This window comes from Geospiza fortis, unplaced genomic scaffold (genome assembly GCF_000277835.1).
Source record: "Geospiza fortis unplaced genomic scaffold, GeoFor_1.0 scaffold100, whole genome shotgun sequence".
NCBI lineage: Eukaryota > Metazoa > Chordata > Aves > Passeriformes > Thraupidae > Geospiza > Geospiza fortis.
In genome coordinates, this window is record NW_005054350.1 from 329,358 (window position 1) to 346,543 (window position 17,186).

At 35.6% G+C, this 17,186-nt stretch overlaps 1 protein-coding gene across 1 annotated transcript in view; it reads left to right on the forward strand.

Annotated features, from left to right (window-relative positions):
- The first annotated feature begins 1,584 nt into the window (after positions 1 to 1,584).
- Positions 1,585 to 17,186, forward strand: part of CD226 (CD226 molecule) — a 28,600-nt gene continuing 12,998 nt past the window's right edge. Inside the window, 2 exon segments of the mRNA XM_031058863.1 lie at positions 1,585 to 1,797; positions 16,554 to 16,902. Of these exon segments, the coding sequence (XP_030914723.1) occupies positions 1,585 to 1,797; positions 16,554 to 16,902 (562 nt within the window).

Below are 17,186 nucleotides of genomic sequence, written 5' to 3' on the forward strand. Positions count from 1 at the left end.
AAGAGATTGAGAAGAGTAACATTTATAAGTTTTTCTAAATTTTGACAAAAAGACACAGTACTAATCGTATATTTATATAAGTATATTACCTTTTATTTGTTTCTAAAAGTAAATTCAGGTAGTACAGCTTTTTGAGTTAGAAAGTTGTATAGAGTAGAATTTCCTTGTTCATCATTTGGTGGATTCTGTTTGTTGGTAAGGTGAAGTAGAAATAAGTGTAACTGTAACAATGTGGAATTACAGTGGCAAAATGGAGTCATTGGAAAAATTGAAATTGTAGAATCATTTAAATTGGCAAAGAACTGTATGTTGTATCATCCTAAAAGATGCCTAGTTTGGTACAGATAAGTATATGCACATTCTGATTTCCAGTCAGGTTGTTGCATTGTGGAAGGTGTTTCGAGCAGCTGCGATGATGAGTCCTTCTCTAGCTTGTGCAGGCTATTATTCACCTGAAATATTAACTTCTGTTGTCAGCTTTTGTTCAGATTACACTTATTTATTCATTAGAGAATTTTAATGGGTTGATTCCAGCTTACTTTTGACTTCAAATTAGTCATATTGTTCCAGCTTCAAGCAGCTCCACAAAAATGTGGTTTGCCGAAGTGCAAAAATACTTTCAAGTTGTCCCAGGAAAAATCCATTAAAAATGTAAGAGTGAGGCTTGTTTTGACAAATTTCAACATGAGTCATGAATACTCAGGATTCTTACACCTTTGAACACGAATTTTCAAGCTGCATAATTTTGATCCCAAAATAATACCTCATGACATATTATAACAAATAAATCCTCTGACCTTAAGATGTTACTTTTTATAACCAGTCACCAATTCATGACCTATAGAAACTGTTTTATCTTCTCTTTAGATTATTTTAATCCCTGAAGAATAGATAAATGTTGAACTGTGGTGTCTGAAAAAAAAAACCAGTCCATTTTGGATACATAACATGGTAAATTATGTTTTCTTCTGGTGACAAACCCTGAAGATCCCTGCTTCATCAGATATTATAGTATCCATGCATATTGCAATAGATTCATTGGTAATGAAAACTTTATTCTGAGATTGATTTTTGTGGGAATTTAGACAAATTCTGATGCAACTGTGCTGAGGCCTCCAACTTGGTGCTTCTCAGAATGTGAAAGTAAGAAGCACATGGTGTTTTTCATATTCCAAAAGTGAAAATATCCTGTCAGGGGGGCACTAGATGTGCAGAGATTGAATAAAATCATGTCACACTGTAGTCAGTGATTCCATGTTCTTTGAAAGGGACTACACAGTTCTTTTTATTACTGGCCTGCAGCTTTGTGGAATCTTATTCCTAGTTAGCATCTTTTGGTTTTTTATCATATCACAACAGATATAATCAAAAATCACTAGTGGGGCTTGGACAAATTTTAACAGTTCAGTGACATTCACAAATTAAAAGTAATAATGATTTGTAGGTTTTGGGGTTTTTTTCAGCAAACTTTTTTTGCAGTGTTTTGTTTGTAGTGCTACCAAAGTTTTTTCTGGGTTTCTCTATGAATTTAATTTTCAGTTATGTTAATACTGAAACTGATTTTCTGTGTGTGCATTAGCCAACATGGAAGCATAGTTTGCAGATTCATCTGCAAAGCTTACTGAGAAAGTGAAAATTCAGTGCATAATCAAAAAAAAAAAAAAAAAAGCTGTGATAAACCAGACATCCTGGATGAAACTTAATGTAACTCTTAGAGAAAATACAGCTGTCTTGAATCCAATCTATGGCATACATATCAAAGACAAATACAATAGAAGAATTTATTTTGAAAATAATGCTCTTCATCAAGAGCACTTTGGAAGATGATGGTCTCCATTAAAACCAACATTTTCTCCATTGTAACTAACTCAGATTGAATTTTGAAAAAGGTAATGGAAATTACTCAGGTCATCAAATATCTCATTTTTTAAAAATTTCAGATATATGCAAGACAGAAATCTATGCCAATTCAGGGAGCATCTGGTATTCCAACTTTTTCTTTAAGAGAATTTTTTTTTTAAAAACAGAAAAGGGAAGAAGGAGAGAAAAAGATCTGTCTATGTTCATGTACTTTCAGTGTAGCTGTCCATGTACTTTCCAAAAACCCTGTAATTACCTAACCACTCATCCCATTTGCTTTCCCTTTCACTCCTATGACTAAGAGGAGAAAAAACTCTTTTCTAGTAATTTTCCATGCGTGCCTAATCAATATGGATCTACTGAAAACTAAAAACTTAGAAGAATCATTATATACATATGACAGAATAGCCTTCAAAAGATAAGCAGTTGGTCTTATTGTTTTGTTGATTTGGTAGTCACAATGTAGAAAAATTATACCCCTCTTTCCCATTCCCCAAGTGAAAATAGATGCCATTCAACATTTGATTGTATTTCCCAGCTAGGAAATAAAAGATCAAAAGGAAATTTCGGTTCCTAACATTTGAAAGGCAGGAAAAACAGATCTCTTATTTGGTTCAACCCCACCTGACTTCTGGCAGTGCAAAGCCCTTATACACAATGGGTCCATTTTCTATATAATTCTGGAAGTTAGATGCAGTAGAGATGTGGAAATTCTTGTAGTCTTTTTTTCTGGCCAAGGCAGCACTGATACCAGCTGTTTGTTCCTGGATGTCTCTGCTAGAGTTAATCTGAAATGATGCAAGAAACAAGGCAGTCACCTTCATGCGGAGTGATCCTCTTCTGTCCAGCACCTCTATTAGGCAATCACCTTACAGATTTGAGTACCCTGTAAACCACACAAAGAGTGGATTAGATACCAGAGGAAAGTTTTTTTGGAAATTATTCTGTAGGGTTCAGTGTTCTCAGCATGTGGGATTTCTCTCTTGGTTTGAGCACTCTAAAAATGGAACCTTAATCAACAGCAAACCCCTCATGTTTCAAGTATGTTTATTTAAATCAACTACAAAGGTAGGGAATAATTTTGAATAGAAATTAATCCTTTTCCATTTAAAGAATCAAGATTTCTGAGAACAATCCTGTTCAGCTCCTGATAGATATGTATAAACATGATCTGATCTGAGGAAACTGGAGTGCATTGCCAGTAAAGATAAATATTACAGCTTTAATCTACACTGCATATTAAATATATTATTAAAACCAGACTCTAGAGAATGTATTTATTTATGAAGTAGTCATAGTAGAACTGTTTTCTGTCAGAATTTATCTTACTTTACCAGCACCTTTGTCAGTAACTCCTGGATGACATGTTGCTGAGACTAAATAAACAGTAAAATTCACATCCATGTAGACAGTATTTCAGGTTGCTGCTGACACCAGATACATATTTTTCTTTGTCTTCCAAACTGTAAAATTTGGACATGGATGTTCATCTTTAAAGTGTTTTCTTTCCTGGATCAGGATCAGTGTATTGAGAAAGCTGAGTGTTAGTCTCATATTTTACTGTATATGAATCTTGTTCTAAAAGATTCACATAAAAATAATTGGGGTCCTGGTATATTGAATGCTTTTTAAGGTTTCTTTTTTTCATAGAATAAAGAAATCTGGCCAACATACAAGAATGATCCTTTTATAGGTAATTAAACATTTTTTCCAATTACAGTGTAGTTTTTTTTGGTTGGACTTATATGTTGATTATTGATTCCCAATAGGCATTACTTTTCTAAAAGTGTTAATTTATCTACAGTCCGCCAGACAAATAAACAACTCCCTGCAAAATCCATTTCTTCTTCAGCTAATCAACAAAAATTTAATAGACTAATTTCTGTTTCTTGTGATTTGCATGGTGTCTAATGCTTTGTAATTCATGCTTTTAGTTTACATATTGATTGGCTGAGCTAAAGTTGTGAAGTGTGCGCCTGTAAAAGCATGCAACTTTTTGTGTAACTTTTTCATATATTCAAGATGAAATTTAAGCTTGCTTTGTGAATTGGCACAGTGAAGTTAAGTAGGTATTATTAAGGTGTTTGTGTCAATCAAAACTGAAGCCTGGTTTATAATTTACATCATGCCAGCAAGGCATTGAAAATTGTTAGGATTTATTTATAATGACCTGTTACTGTTGGACAGAGAGACATTCCTGCACCAACTTAGGCAGGTAACTATGCCATTGAGGAATCTGCAGTGCATACTTCAATGAAAGCTGACAGCAGACTATAGATGTAGAATATATGATTGGCTTTCAAAATTTTCATTGAAAGGAAATAGCAGAAATAAATGGAAATAATGCCATATGGCATTATGCTCATGATGAAGATTTCTTAACTAGACTAAATGTGAAATGTTCTTCACATGTCAATCATATCTGATGGCATTTGCATAAAATTGAATAAAGTATCTTGGGTTAACTTTTACTGTCTTGCAAAACAATGAATGTTTCTGCACTCAGTCTGTTCCAAGTTCCTCTAAAGTTTCATTCCTGGTAATCAACAGAGATCATAAGTCTGATTCTGCTTTCCCATGTGCTTCGTAAAATTTTTAAAAGTTCTAATACAAAGTGAGTAAATTTAGTGTGATTCTGATCTGCATAGTTCGAATCCTTGAGTGCTGACCCTTAATGAGTAAAGATTTCAAGCTGTATCTAATGGTGACAGCAGCGCCACTAGATCTAGAAAGTCATGTGGTAACAAAACCCTGACACTACAAGATCGAGATGTTAAAAAAGGTTGGGAATCATGACTTGCTTTTCAAAACAAAAACAGAAAGAGAATAAGGAAATCAGGTTTTTGAAAAACATTTAGCACATTTTTCTTAGTGTTTTGACAATATCTGTATTTCTGGTGTGGTAAAGATGTATCGAATGAATAAGAGACCACAACAGATTTATAATGGCTGAGGTGTCAAAATAATACTCGAGAAACTCTCCTTAGGACTCTTGTGGTTCAGTCTCTGGTCACAGAACAGCAATTCACCCATCCATGGTCTGGGTGGGATGAACATAGTTCTTTTTCAATCAAGGACAAAAGTGAGGAAAAAGAAGACTAATGATGGCTGAGCTGGCATAAGGACCTGAGATCCTAGGAAATACAGGAAACTATAACTTTCATTACAGAGATCTTCTCTTGGTGTACTGTCCTCTTGGTTGGTAAATAGAAGACCTTAGAATTGGTGATAAATCACCAGTTATATAAAATTTTTGATGCAATCATTCTAGAGATAAGAGTTTTTTTTTTTTTTTACTAGATCTTTCTTTAACTTAGTCCTGGAGATTTATCAGAATATAAAATAAAAATCTTAGACATATATTGTTCCTTTTGCCATGAATTTTGGCTGAAGGTTTCCTATGGAATTTGTGAAAGAGGTGAGAGAGAACTCTTGCAGACTGCACAATGTTATCTGTGCTTTCTTTATGCCCAGTGACTGAAGCAGTTACTGAAACAGACTGACAGAAAAGAAATAATATTCAGGATATTATATCAGAAACTTGACAGGTTATGTAGCTACAGGATATTCTTACATGTGGATGCAGTGCTGAAATCCTGCGCCATAATTGCGAAGAACTTGAGAGTTTGTGCTGCCTCTTTTACACATGAATGAATGGGTAAAGAACACTCTAGTTATCCCACAGGAAGATACTTGCCAGCTGGGTGAATCTGAGGCTTCTTTTTTTTTTTCTTTCTCCTCCTTGCAGAGTGAGCATATATCCAACAGTTTTCAGAACTGAATTCAAGGGACTTTTTTTTATCCTCAATGTTCCCACATTATATGAGTCACTAATCCTTCTGCACTAAGCAGACAAAACACTTACTTTCAGAGAAAAATTCTTTACATATTTTCTAAGATACACTGATTATGTAAGAATAGTCAGTATCTTTATTCCATCGTTCTTAATGAACAGTTTAAAAGTGATCTGTAGTTTCTTAGGCACAATGCTTGGGGATGTATGTCTGAAGACTTATTCCAATTTCAGTATAAAATGTGAGGAGAGCAAAGATTGAAGTCACTATTAAGAGAAGAAGCATTACAATTGAAGACGTCACACAGGAATTGTTGATCATTGAAGAGATGTTAATTCATGCACTTGCTGACTGGAAGAAAAGGTATTTGAAGCTGCAGATATTGAAACTTTAATTTTTTAAAAATTTCAAATGGAAGAGAGCAGTGCACTGGGACAGTCCATTGGACAGGGCTGTATGGAGGTACATCTTATACTTTTCATCTCAGGTGACCACTCAAAACACATTAAAAAACAGTGACATTTCACCAGTTGCCAGACATGTATCCAACAGCAGCAAAGCAGCTGCAAGAATTCCTGCAATTCTTCTTTCTTTTGTTTTAAACTATTAACTTTTGCAAAGAAATGTATGTGAGCAAAGATATGTAAATGTATGTGAGAAAAGATATGAGAAAAGATATGAGAAAAGATATGTCTACAGTCTTTAGAACATGAAAAGGAAATATTAAATTACTTTAACTTATGAAAGTGTTGGAAGAAGTATTGGGAAAATTCCTTTATTCTTTATATGATGTGCACTGTCTTTTTCTGGTTTGTCCAGTATTTGATTACCTTTGGCCACTTGTGGTATGGATACATTTATTTACTTTATCCTTTTCCAGACTTGTCTTTAGTCCTTTGGTTCTTCTCTGCTCTGTTAAAGCCATCAGTACGAAAGATACTCATCTGTGATGGTTTTGTCAAAAGTATGAATAAAGTATCAATCTACAAAAAAAGAGTTTAAGGAATTATTCTGGCCAGGAAATTCAGGTTTTCTTATGTCATCTACATATCTACCTTAAAGTCTGTTTTTCTTCAGCTGTACTTGACTCCATGGAGCATTATAATGAGGGTGTATAAACAGAAAAGCTAAGATGTCAACAGACAAATATTGTGTTAAAAATATGATTTCCATTAATATCCGTGCATCTAGAACTTAAGAATTCTCAAACCTGAAGTGTATTCCTGTCTTGTTCCCAGTCTGGCAAAATAAATTAGTGATAATTGACATGCAAAATGTCTTCCAGGTCCAGGGCTCCATTGAACTTGACAGATATATTTTAAGCTCCTTGTACAGAAACTACGCAAAACTTTCTTCCTCTTGCACTCTCATATCTGTGATGATACATCACGTACCATTACTGCTTGGTTAGAACTTCCTATTGTCATAGCTAATGCTAATCTTACCCTTTTCTACCTTGCCCTTACTGAAAGCATGAGGATTTTCTTTGTCAGCTGCTGTTCAGTGCAATAATTTTCCCATTTCCAGACCATGGCATTAATGCCTCCTACACAACCACAAACTATCCTCTGACTCATGCTGCGTTGAGAAGTACTGGTAAGTTCATCTGGCTTCATGTGCTTCACACATCCTTCCAAAACCTCTTGGCCTTATTAATAGTTAGCTCTCTAGGCTGCATTGCTTCAAAATGCAGTAGGCCCTGAATTAAAAGTTTTGAAGTTTTCATTGAAATGTAATTGGAACATTGATTATTTCAAATTTAACAGAAGCAGAAATGACTGAACAATTTGCAAAGAGCTTTGTGATGCAGAACTCAATCAACTAAAATTGGATCAGAAATCTTAAAATTGATGATGAGCAAATTTACAATACAATTTAACTTAAAATATAAAATATAATAAACATCATTTGAGAGATCATAAACTGATATTGATCTACTATGCACCATGCCTTTGATACGCATCTTGTGGTGTAAAAGTTGAAAGTCTTCAGTAGTGAAAAATTATATGATATATAAACTAATTAAAAACTGGCCTTTATGGGAGAACGGTGTTGTATGTTTATTTACATTAAAAACAAATTAAGTTATAATTACCTGGAATATTTTTGTCCTGTGTTTGTGTTTGTCTTTTCAGAACTGTTAATTTTAACAAGAATTTCTATATATTTGGAAAACTCTGTTTATTTTCTCAGGAATTTTATTTTGGTTAGGTGTTAAAATAGTGTTAGTTTGACTCTAAAATTTCCATGTAATACTCTGAGTAGAATTGGAAAAATTATTTAGATGTAGTGGCTTTTATATCCATAGTGTGAATTAATCAGACTAGCATAATTCCTTGGGGTTTTTTGTTGGTTTTGGGGGACTGGGGGATGGGGCCTCCTTTTATTTTTTTTCTTTTTGTGTTCTTGAATTGGGAATTTTCGGTTTTGGGGTTTTGGTTTTTTTTAATTTGTGGGTGAATTGTTCTTTCTGTCAATCAGTGGAAACGGACCATTTTCTCAGGGGATATGTTTTGCTAGGAACTCAGAATAAGAATGGAAGTTCATTAATAGAGTATTTAAATGCCAGATGTACCATGAAGTACTCCAAATTTTTAAATAGAGTGATCAACCTCTTCTGTGATAGCAGAGACAGAGCTTTTCTATTCTTGGTAGTGTGATGATATCCATGCCACTCAGCACTTACTTCTATATTAATGCTCTTCTGCCTGCCAAAAGCAGCATGTTGCATAGCTTTTTTTTCAAGTCCCTATTCACCTGAAATAACTTGCTTTCTATTTATCTCTGTCTCAGTTTAGAATGTGATTCATAGGTCTACAGTGAAAAATTATCAGACTTTTAAAGCACATGGAAGCAAGAACTAATCCAGAGGGACCTTCATTCTTTGGCTCTTAGATGCTGAGCTCCCCAGAGCCAGAATTATCTCTGTATCTTACACGGTGTCAGCCACATTGTCAGCACCTAATTAGAAAGCAAGAAGATGGAGACAAGTGAAGATGCCTTTTTCACACTTCTGCTGTGATTATTGACCTGTTAAATGCTGCTTTTCTTACTTTTTATCTTTTATGATGAACTAAAGATTGGATGCCCCTTCACTATAAAACGTTAAATGGAAAGAAACCAAGCCAGCCCTGTTGGGAGTACAAGAGATATCTCCCTCTTCCTTTCTGATGGAAAAGCTTAGATCAAAAGCAGTTATGGAATTGTGGAAAACTCAGGCTGGAAGAGACGTTCCAAATTAATTTCATCCATCTCTGCCTTCTGAGGCAGGAGAAGCACATCCTTAATGTGTTTGAGGAATTCCCACGTTGGAAACGCATGCATAAAACTCTTTGGAGGTCATACTACAAGCACGTAACCAACCTTACAAGGAGATTTTTTTCCTGTTATATCTAACCTAGATATCTCTTGGCTAATAATGACTTTATTAATTGTTCTCTGAAAAAAAAAAAAAAGAAAGAAAGTGTCATGTTACCAGCATTCATCCTTAATTTTTTTTACCCAGAGAAGTTGTGGATGTCCCATCTCTGGAAATGTTCAATGCGAGGCTGGAAGGACCTCTGAGCTACTTGGTTCAGTGGAATTTGTCTCTGCCTACTGCAGGGGATTGGAATTAAACCATTTTTAAGGTCCTTTTCTACCCAAGACATTTATGATTCTATGCTTCTGTGATACCTCTGCACCAAACAAACACAGTTCTTTCAGCTTTTCTTCTCAGTTCATGATTCTAAATTTAACCAGTTCTTGTTCTCATCTGAATTTTCTCCCATTTGTGTAAAACCTTATTTTAATAAGATAAATAGTATGAAGGTTTACTCCATCTAAGGTCTTACCACTTCCAAAGGAAGCAGAAAAATGTCTCCTTTGTCTTGTATGTAACTCTCTGTTGACATACCTGAGAAAATTTGTCTTTTGCAAACAGAAAACGTGATAACATTTTCAATATTATCTGGCTAGCAGTCAGAGAATCCAGATCCTTTTACTCATCTCTGGGGAGGTTTTTTAACATTTTTTTTCCCTTTTTTCTTTTTAATTCTTAACATTCTGAACATTCAGTTAGTTACTAAGAATAATGATGCTATTAGGTACTCTTGTTTACTTTGTTTGCATTGGAATGGGCTGTGTTAAGGAAAAAAAATTAGTATTCAGTACCCATGAGGACTGCTGTGTTTTTACCAAAGTAAGACAAAATGAGAAGGCGTATTTTATATGTTCCATACGAGCACTGCTTTGATGAACATGTGTCAGATGGCTGCTATGGCTATTACCTGACCTTTATCTGTTTTGTGATAGTTTGGGGATGTCCCTCACGTCTTTCCTGTTCATCTGCTGGCACATCCTGCTGTCTGGGGAGATTTGCTGCTGCCAGGGTAGACCTCAGGGTGCTGCAGTGAGACTGCTGAGGCTTGCCCTGCTGCTTTTTCACATGTACACCAAAGATCAGTCCAGGAGAGATCTGGAGCACATCATGGTGATCAAGGACACAGAAGCTTAGGTGGTGTCTTCTTCTTCATTCTGCTGAGGAAGGGAAAAGTCCTGGGAAGAGAAGGACAAGTCCATGGCCAGGACTGCGTTGCATGGCTGGTGTCAAGAACAAGTTACCTTTAATCACCATGGGCTCTTTTATTGATCAAGGAATGCTAGAAAGAGACAGGATCTACCTGTGGTCAGAGAGAAAAGCATCCTTGGAAACAGACTGGTGAGGGGACCTGCAATAGGAAAGTGAGATGACAACCCACATGTGAGCAAGGAAGTGGGCTGACAAGTGAAAGGTGTGCAACTATATGGACAAGAAACACCTTGAAAACAAGAAAACCGGGTACAAGGGTGACCATTCCAATTATCCCTACACAAGCAGGGAAATGCTAAGAGGGCACAAGTGGAATATAACGGGTTAAACAATTTTTTTTGAGGGCAAGTATTCTGCTACCTTTGTAAGCCAAAAATACTTCATCTTGTCCGCTACTCTTCCATAATTTTATGCCACTGCAGCCACCACTTGGAAATTCAATTTAAATAAAGTATGGTGTTATGTCTACTACCCAACATAACCACTGTGACACCCAGTAGCTAAATCCAGATCCAAGAGTTTTGTAACTTTGTTTTTTGTTTCCCACATAGTAAATGTGATGGATGAAATTTTGAGATAATGCAATTTGGAAATCATCACAGGATGGAATTGCATGGGAAAATAGAAAGTCTACAGCGACAGCTTTAAAGTATTCACAATTAAGGAGATAGTTTTGTCTAGGACAGATGCAATAATATTTTATTTGTGGAAATACAAGTTAACTTATTGAAATAACATAGGCAGATAAAAAGTGGAGGACAAAAGGAATTACAGATTCAGATATTTAAACTTCCATATACTCTAAAGGAAATCACTAGCAGGTGATTACTATTTAATGTCTGAAATATTCCTATCTGCAAAAGCTTCTGCAGCTGCATATATTTCTAATGACGAACACCTCTTTCAGCTGGCCTGTAAGACAAGAATAGAATTTATAACTTAATAAGAACAAAATGAAATGTGAAGAAAACTTCTGGTAAAAAATAGTGATGATATATTGATTTTTTTCTGTTTTCCTACAGGATACCAAGCTGCATAACAAACTTATTATGAAACAAATTAGGTATTTCTTTCTTCACCAGTATATTTTCAGCCCATAAAACAATGCATTCAAAGGATCTGAGAAGTAAAACAGCAAATTGCCCATAGCTTGTCCTCATGCTACACTCCTGTCATATAACAATTCTGGGGCTGGGCAGCTTGGGTTTGTACCCTGTCCTTGACCCCTGTGGCTTTCACTCTTGAGAAACACTGGTTCCAGTAGTCACCCTTAGGATCCAGCCTGATTTTTCACACCCTTTCTCTTCCCTTCTCCCCTGCCTGTTTTCTTTGTGGCTTCAACTGTGCCATCCTCTGTTCTGCTTGTTGGACATCCCTGAAGAGCCTTGAGTCAGGTGTGAGTAGCTGGGCACAAATGTGCACGCACACGCACAGACACACAGACACCCACACGTGCAGGCTGTGACATGCAGCGTCTCAGCATACAGACAGTATGCAGTGTCATAGCATTTCTCTCCCTTTTGCCCCCTGTGAGACAGCACAGGTCATTAACAGTAGGTGAAGGCTGAGCACAGCATGCCGTGTTAACTCCTGTCAGCTCCTTAACTCCTGCTGCTGGTAAAATTCTCTTAATCCTGAACCAATCCAAATTCCTGGATGGGAGCAAAGTCTGGAAATCTGACCTCTCAGATCTTCAAGACCTTCTATATGTAAATCTTGTCATAGTGCTCTATATGATTTTAAGAGATGACTTCTTCCCCTGCAACCCAATTCTCATTGCTGGAAGTTCATAACTATACCTGAAGAGAGAATGATTTTCTCATTCTTATTAGAACTGTACTCTTTCTCCCTCCCTCTCTTTGACTTCTCCCTTTCCTTGCACTCTAGGCAACTAAAGTTCAGCTTGCAAGAGGAAAAAATCAACAAAAATAAAATATATATAAATTACAGTTGGCAAGTGAATTATAATTGTGTGCTCAATTTTTCGTGTATAATGCAGAATTAATAATTTCTACACAAAAAGTCACCAAATTTTTCACAATATAACTCAATATATATTTAAAGGGATGTTTTAAGGATTTAGGAGTATAAATACTTTCATTTCAACTTTCATGATCTGAACAGCTATTATTAGTAAAGTGCATTCTTCAAACACAACAGTACTGCCGGTTTGTGGTCTAATTGTAGAACTGGTGTCAGTAACCCATTTAAACTGAAAAAAAAGAGGTGAACCTGTGTTTTTAAAAACTTAAAATCATGTAGTATGTGCTAATACAGTTGGAAGACATTAGTTTAGGAGCTAAATATAATGCCTTAGTCTATTCAGGAAGGGTGAAAGGGTCACTCAAAATATTTTCTCTTTTGAAAATTGATATTCTTGGTGAAAAAAAGAGCCCCAAAGAAAGTTTCTCTTCCTAAAATTTTAAGCCTCCTTTTCATGTGCAATTATTTTCTTTTGTCACTGCTTATTACAAGCAGGGGAAGAAAACTATTTGTGTGTGGAGCTTCAGCAAACTGAGTGGCACTTGGGAACCTCTCTCTGCTGTAGAGCTGAGATAGCTTTGCAGTTTTGAAAAGTTTGCTGAGATCATTACTTATTTCTGATAGAGGGTAATACTTTTTAAGGGAATGAAAGAATCTCTGATTCTAGTATCAACTGATACTATCAGAGGCCAAAACAACAACAACAAGAAACTAAACAAAAACAAAACCCCAAACCGAACAAAAATGAAGTGGACATGAAAAAATGGAAAAAGTCTGAAAATCTCTACCAATGAATGGGGACCAAACTTTCACATAAGAGTTATTTTGACTTCTAAGTGCTTGTAGCAAGGGCAGGAAGGGATGGGGAGAAATTATACCATTATTTTATTATTCCTTCAGAAGATTTTCTCAACTTCAACTATTTCCCTGCCACAGAATTTCAGTTTACTTGCTTGATTTTTTTTAATCTCAGAGAGTTCCTTTACACTCTTCTATGCCTCTATATTCCTGATATTTGCTTTCCAAGAAAATTATTGCTTTCCAAGAAAAATATTGAAAGATAATACATTTTAAAAATACGAAATCTTGTATTTTTCTTTTCTTTAAATATCTAATATCAGATAGGCATAGGCAAAATATGATGAGATAACATGCTGCCAAAAGAGGTTGGTGGAGGATAACAAGCATGTGAGCACTTCTCTTCTAAGGAGAGGCCTATGGGCCTATACTGAGTGCTGTCACCTCCTCCTACTTTCTGTTCAGCAAGGGAGATGATGTGACCATGGGCAGAGCAGACAGCAGTGGCAGCGTCTGCCATGAGCAGCAGGAAGGCAGAGTCTATTTTTATCAGGTGAAACAATAAATTTTTATTTAACATTTCTGAAAAGCTCACACGTGGCATGTCACCTGGAGCTGTGTGTGCGCAGGGGTGAAGGAGTGTGGGTGTGCTTTTTTCCCGTAGAAGGGTTTCTGGGAGAGGGAGGTTTTCATCCCACATGTACCAGGCTGAAAGCAAAGAAACTGTGTTTAGAAAGGTGCTAAATAAAGTAAGTGATTGAACAGAGGAGAAGGAGGATGAAAGAACTATGCTGATGCTGCTGTCAAAATAAAATGGGACAATTGCTTAAAACAAAAGCCTGGAATACTGTAGGGTACTTAGAAGATTTAATTAGAACGACGTAGGCCTGATTTGCCATTGTTTGTGCCTTATATAATCATATAAGTTGTTCAAGGTACTATATTGTAATAGGGGAGATATTTACATTATTCATCAAGAGTGAAAATGCGTGCATGTTGCCGCACATATTCAAATAAAATACATATGCAAACAAATAAAGAAACAAAAATAATGTCATGGTGTCTGTGTTTGAAAATGGTCATGATAGAGAGTAGAGCAGCCAAGAGTCTCCAAAGTGTTTGTATTTTAATTTGGCTGCTTGAACCTTGCTCTCATTATTAACAAAACTTTTATTATTTGTATGCAAGTTATACAGTTATATCAAGATTTCTACATGGAAAATCCTCACTGAATTTGCAAGGTCACCTTAGCTTTTTAATGTACCTGTTATAGTATATTACAATGTAATATTATATACTATCAAGCAACTGGGATATATTGTTTGGCAAATATAACACAGGATCATTTTAATACAGAATAAATTTTAAGGCAGAAGGGATTTTCATCTGTTTGGTGGAAATGTTTTATCTCTTTGTTCCCAGTTGACCATATGTGCAATGTACAATTTTCTAGCAAATATATGGCAAAGCAGTAGGGGAGAACGCTGCTTGTTGTAAGGTCCTATCATTTGGGTCAGGGGGAAATGCTCTGGAAGGTGGCAGGTAGCATCATCCTACACAAAATTCCCTATTAAGAATGTTTACATAGGAGAAACACCTGGAGTTCAGGGTGACGCTCTAATGAAAAAATTAGGACAGCAGGGAAGTACCTAGGAGAAGATGGGGAGATGTCAATGCTCCTGAGGGGAATGTGGGCAGCAGTAAGGTTTCTCTACTGGTTGAAAACCAGAGCAAAGATTGCACAGTGAAGGGCACTTCCTTGGCAAGAATATGTGGTTTATTGTAAACCAGGCTGTTGCAGGAAGTTAGTGGTCTGAGGAAAGGATCTGACCTTTAAGAATATAGTGTTTCAGGGAGAGGATGGGTTTTGATCACTTTTTCATTTACTCACTTTTTCATTTACCTCTCTTCCCTAGCAAATCTGAATGAATCTGCTGATCTGTATCTGCAAGGTATATAAAAAAATTTAACCTGATTTAATGTAGTGAATTTTGAGGGAATGCACTTTAAGGAACCCATTTTGTAAATGTAGAGTCCCATCATAGCAGTCATTCAGTCTAATTTGAATAATACTCAGACTTTCATGAGTAAATTCTTGCTGGAATTTTCATGATAACTTAAATGATTATCCAGCCTTTGCAGTCAACTTCACTAATAGAAATTTAGCTGTCTTTGGCAAGCTGTGTAAAGAGTTAATTAGCTTCACTCTGTTATACCTTCTGTTTGGTTTAGTGAATTTATCTCTCTTCTGTCCTTGGCTGTCATTAACTTTCAGTCTCCTTGATTGCAGTCTACACTGATCTTCAAGTTCTTCATTAATTATTTTAGGTAAACTCATTAGACAGTGTTCCTTTTGTCTTTCTACATTTCAACATTTTAATCATATTTCAGGTCTCCAAAGGCAGAGGGAATGTAATTTTTCTGTGCTATATTCCATTGATAAAAAATTGTAGGCGAGACTTTTTCACTCTCTGTTTCACAGAGACTGAGAGGCTCTCTGAAGTTACAGATTCCCACAATGGAGTCTCCATCCTGTCAACATGAATGGAATCACTTATTCCTAGGTAACCTACTTACCTTTCAGTTGTTGCCACAGAGAGAGACAAACACATTAAAAATACATTATAGTGACTTTTCTTACTTAAAAACATATAATTAAAAAAAATCTCATTGAAGAACTTGAAAGATTGGTCCTTTTGCAGTGTAAGAAAAACAGTGTGATCATTAGTCTTTTCCAACATCAAAGTCTTCAACAAGGTGACAGTGCTCATCCTAGCTTATGAGATACAGGCATTACAGAGCTGACTTTGGAAATCAAGTGGCTCTGAATGTCAGAGAAGTTGACAGTCTTTCTGTTGCAGACTTTTAAACATTTATTTTCTTAGGTAGAAAACAGTAAATTATATTAATAAAAACAATAACTCAAAGGGATTTTACTCAAAATTATTTAAGATATATCTAAGGTTTCTATGTTGTTGAAGTCTTGAATTTGTCTGGAAGTCTTTTTTCATACCACAGACGGACCATACAGACTGTTTCTCAAGTAGAATGTATGAATAGATAAGATTTTTTTTTTAATTTAGGTGCTGTGAGTTTTGTGAATGGGAGAATTGCAGCTCTTAGGCTGAAATGTCTTTTAACATAACTTACTAAAGCATGTCCTGAGTGTCACATCAAACCATTTTCTTATTATAACTAGTGTGAAGGAAGAACAAGATTACGCCAAGTTTAATTAGATTTGCCCCATAATTTATGCTGCTGAATATTTGCTGAAACTGTTAACAGAACATTCATGTACTCAAAGTTTACAGAAATAGCCTTCTTGCAATGTCACCACAGACTCAGAGTTCCAAAAAGACTGTTTTGTCTAAACGTGCACAAAAATAAAATCATAGGTATAAATTATATTTTTCAGCATTTCAAATTATTTCAATATCATTCTGCTGTAAGTCAATTCCATTAATATTTGCTGTACTGGAATTGTGGTACTAAACTTCCCTTGAATTAATTATAAGCAGGTTTTTGCTGGGTTTTGTGTTTTTCAACAGATGAATTTGAAGTGTCTGAGAAACAAAATAATCCCATGGATTAGCCAGGGATTTCGTCCCAAGCCAGGACGAAATGTTGCTTTTACTTGCCTTGATAAAATTGGAGATTCAGTGCAGCGAGTGATGTGGGAAAGGATTAAAGCAGATTGGGTAGATTTTGTCATTCTGTGCAACTCATCAGGAAAGTAAAGCTTTGGTTTAGATTTCAAAGAATGCACACTAGTGGATTGCTCTGATCAGGAAAACTCCAGGATTGTCTTTCAAAACATTACAGCCTCTGACTTTGTGATGTACTTCCATGCAGCTGCTGGGAGAAAAAAAAACTATGTGATGAATTTTACTGTGCCTGGTAAGTAAAGGAGAAAATGGTAAATGTTTTCAAAATAGGACCTTCTGAGGCATTAGCACTTTTATACAAATAAAATAACTCTTCACTAACAAGTAAGGATTTATTTAAATACCACATTCCAATTAGCAGAATGGAAAAGATAGTAAAGTTAACAATAAATCTTTTCTCAAAAATAAGCTGGGTTTTAGCTTGTCTGATCTCTTTGCAGGACTTTAGACCTGTTTGTGAGAAACTACTTTGATATTAACAATCACAGAATAGAATAGAATAGAATAGAATAGAAT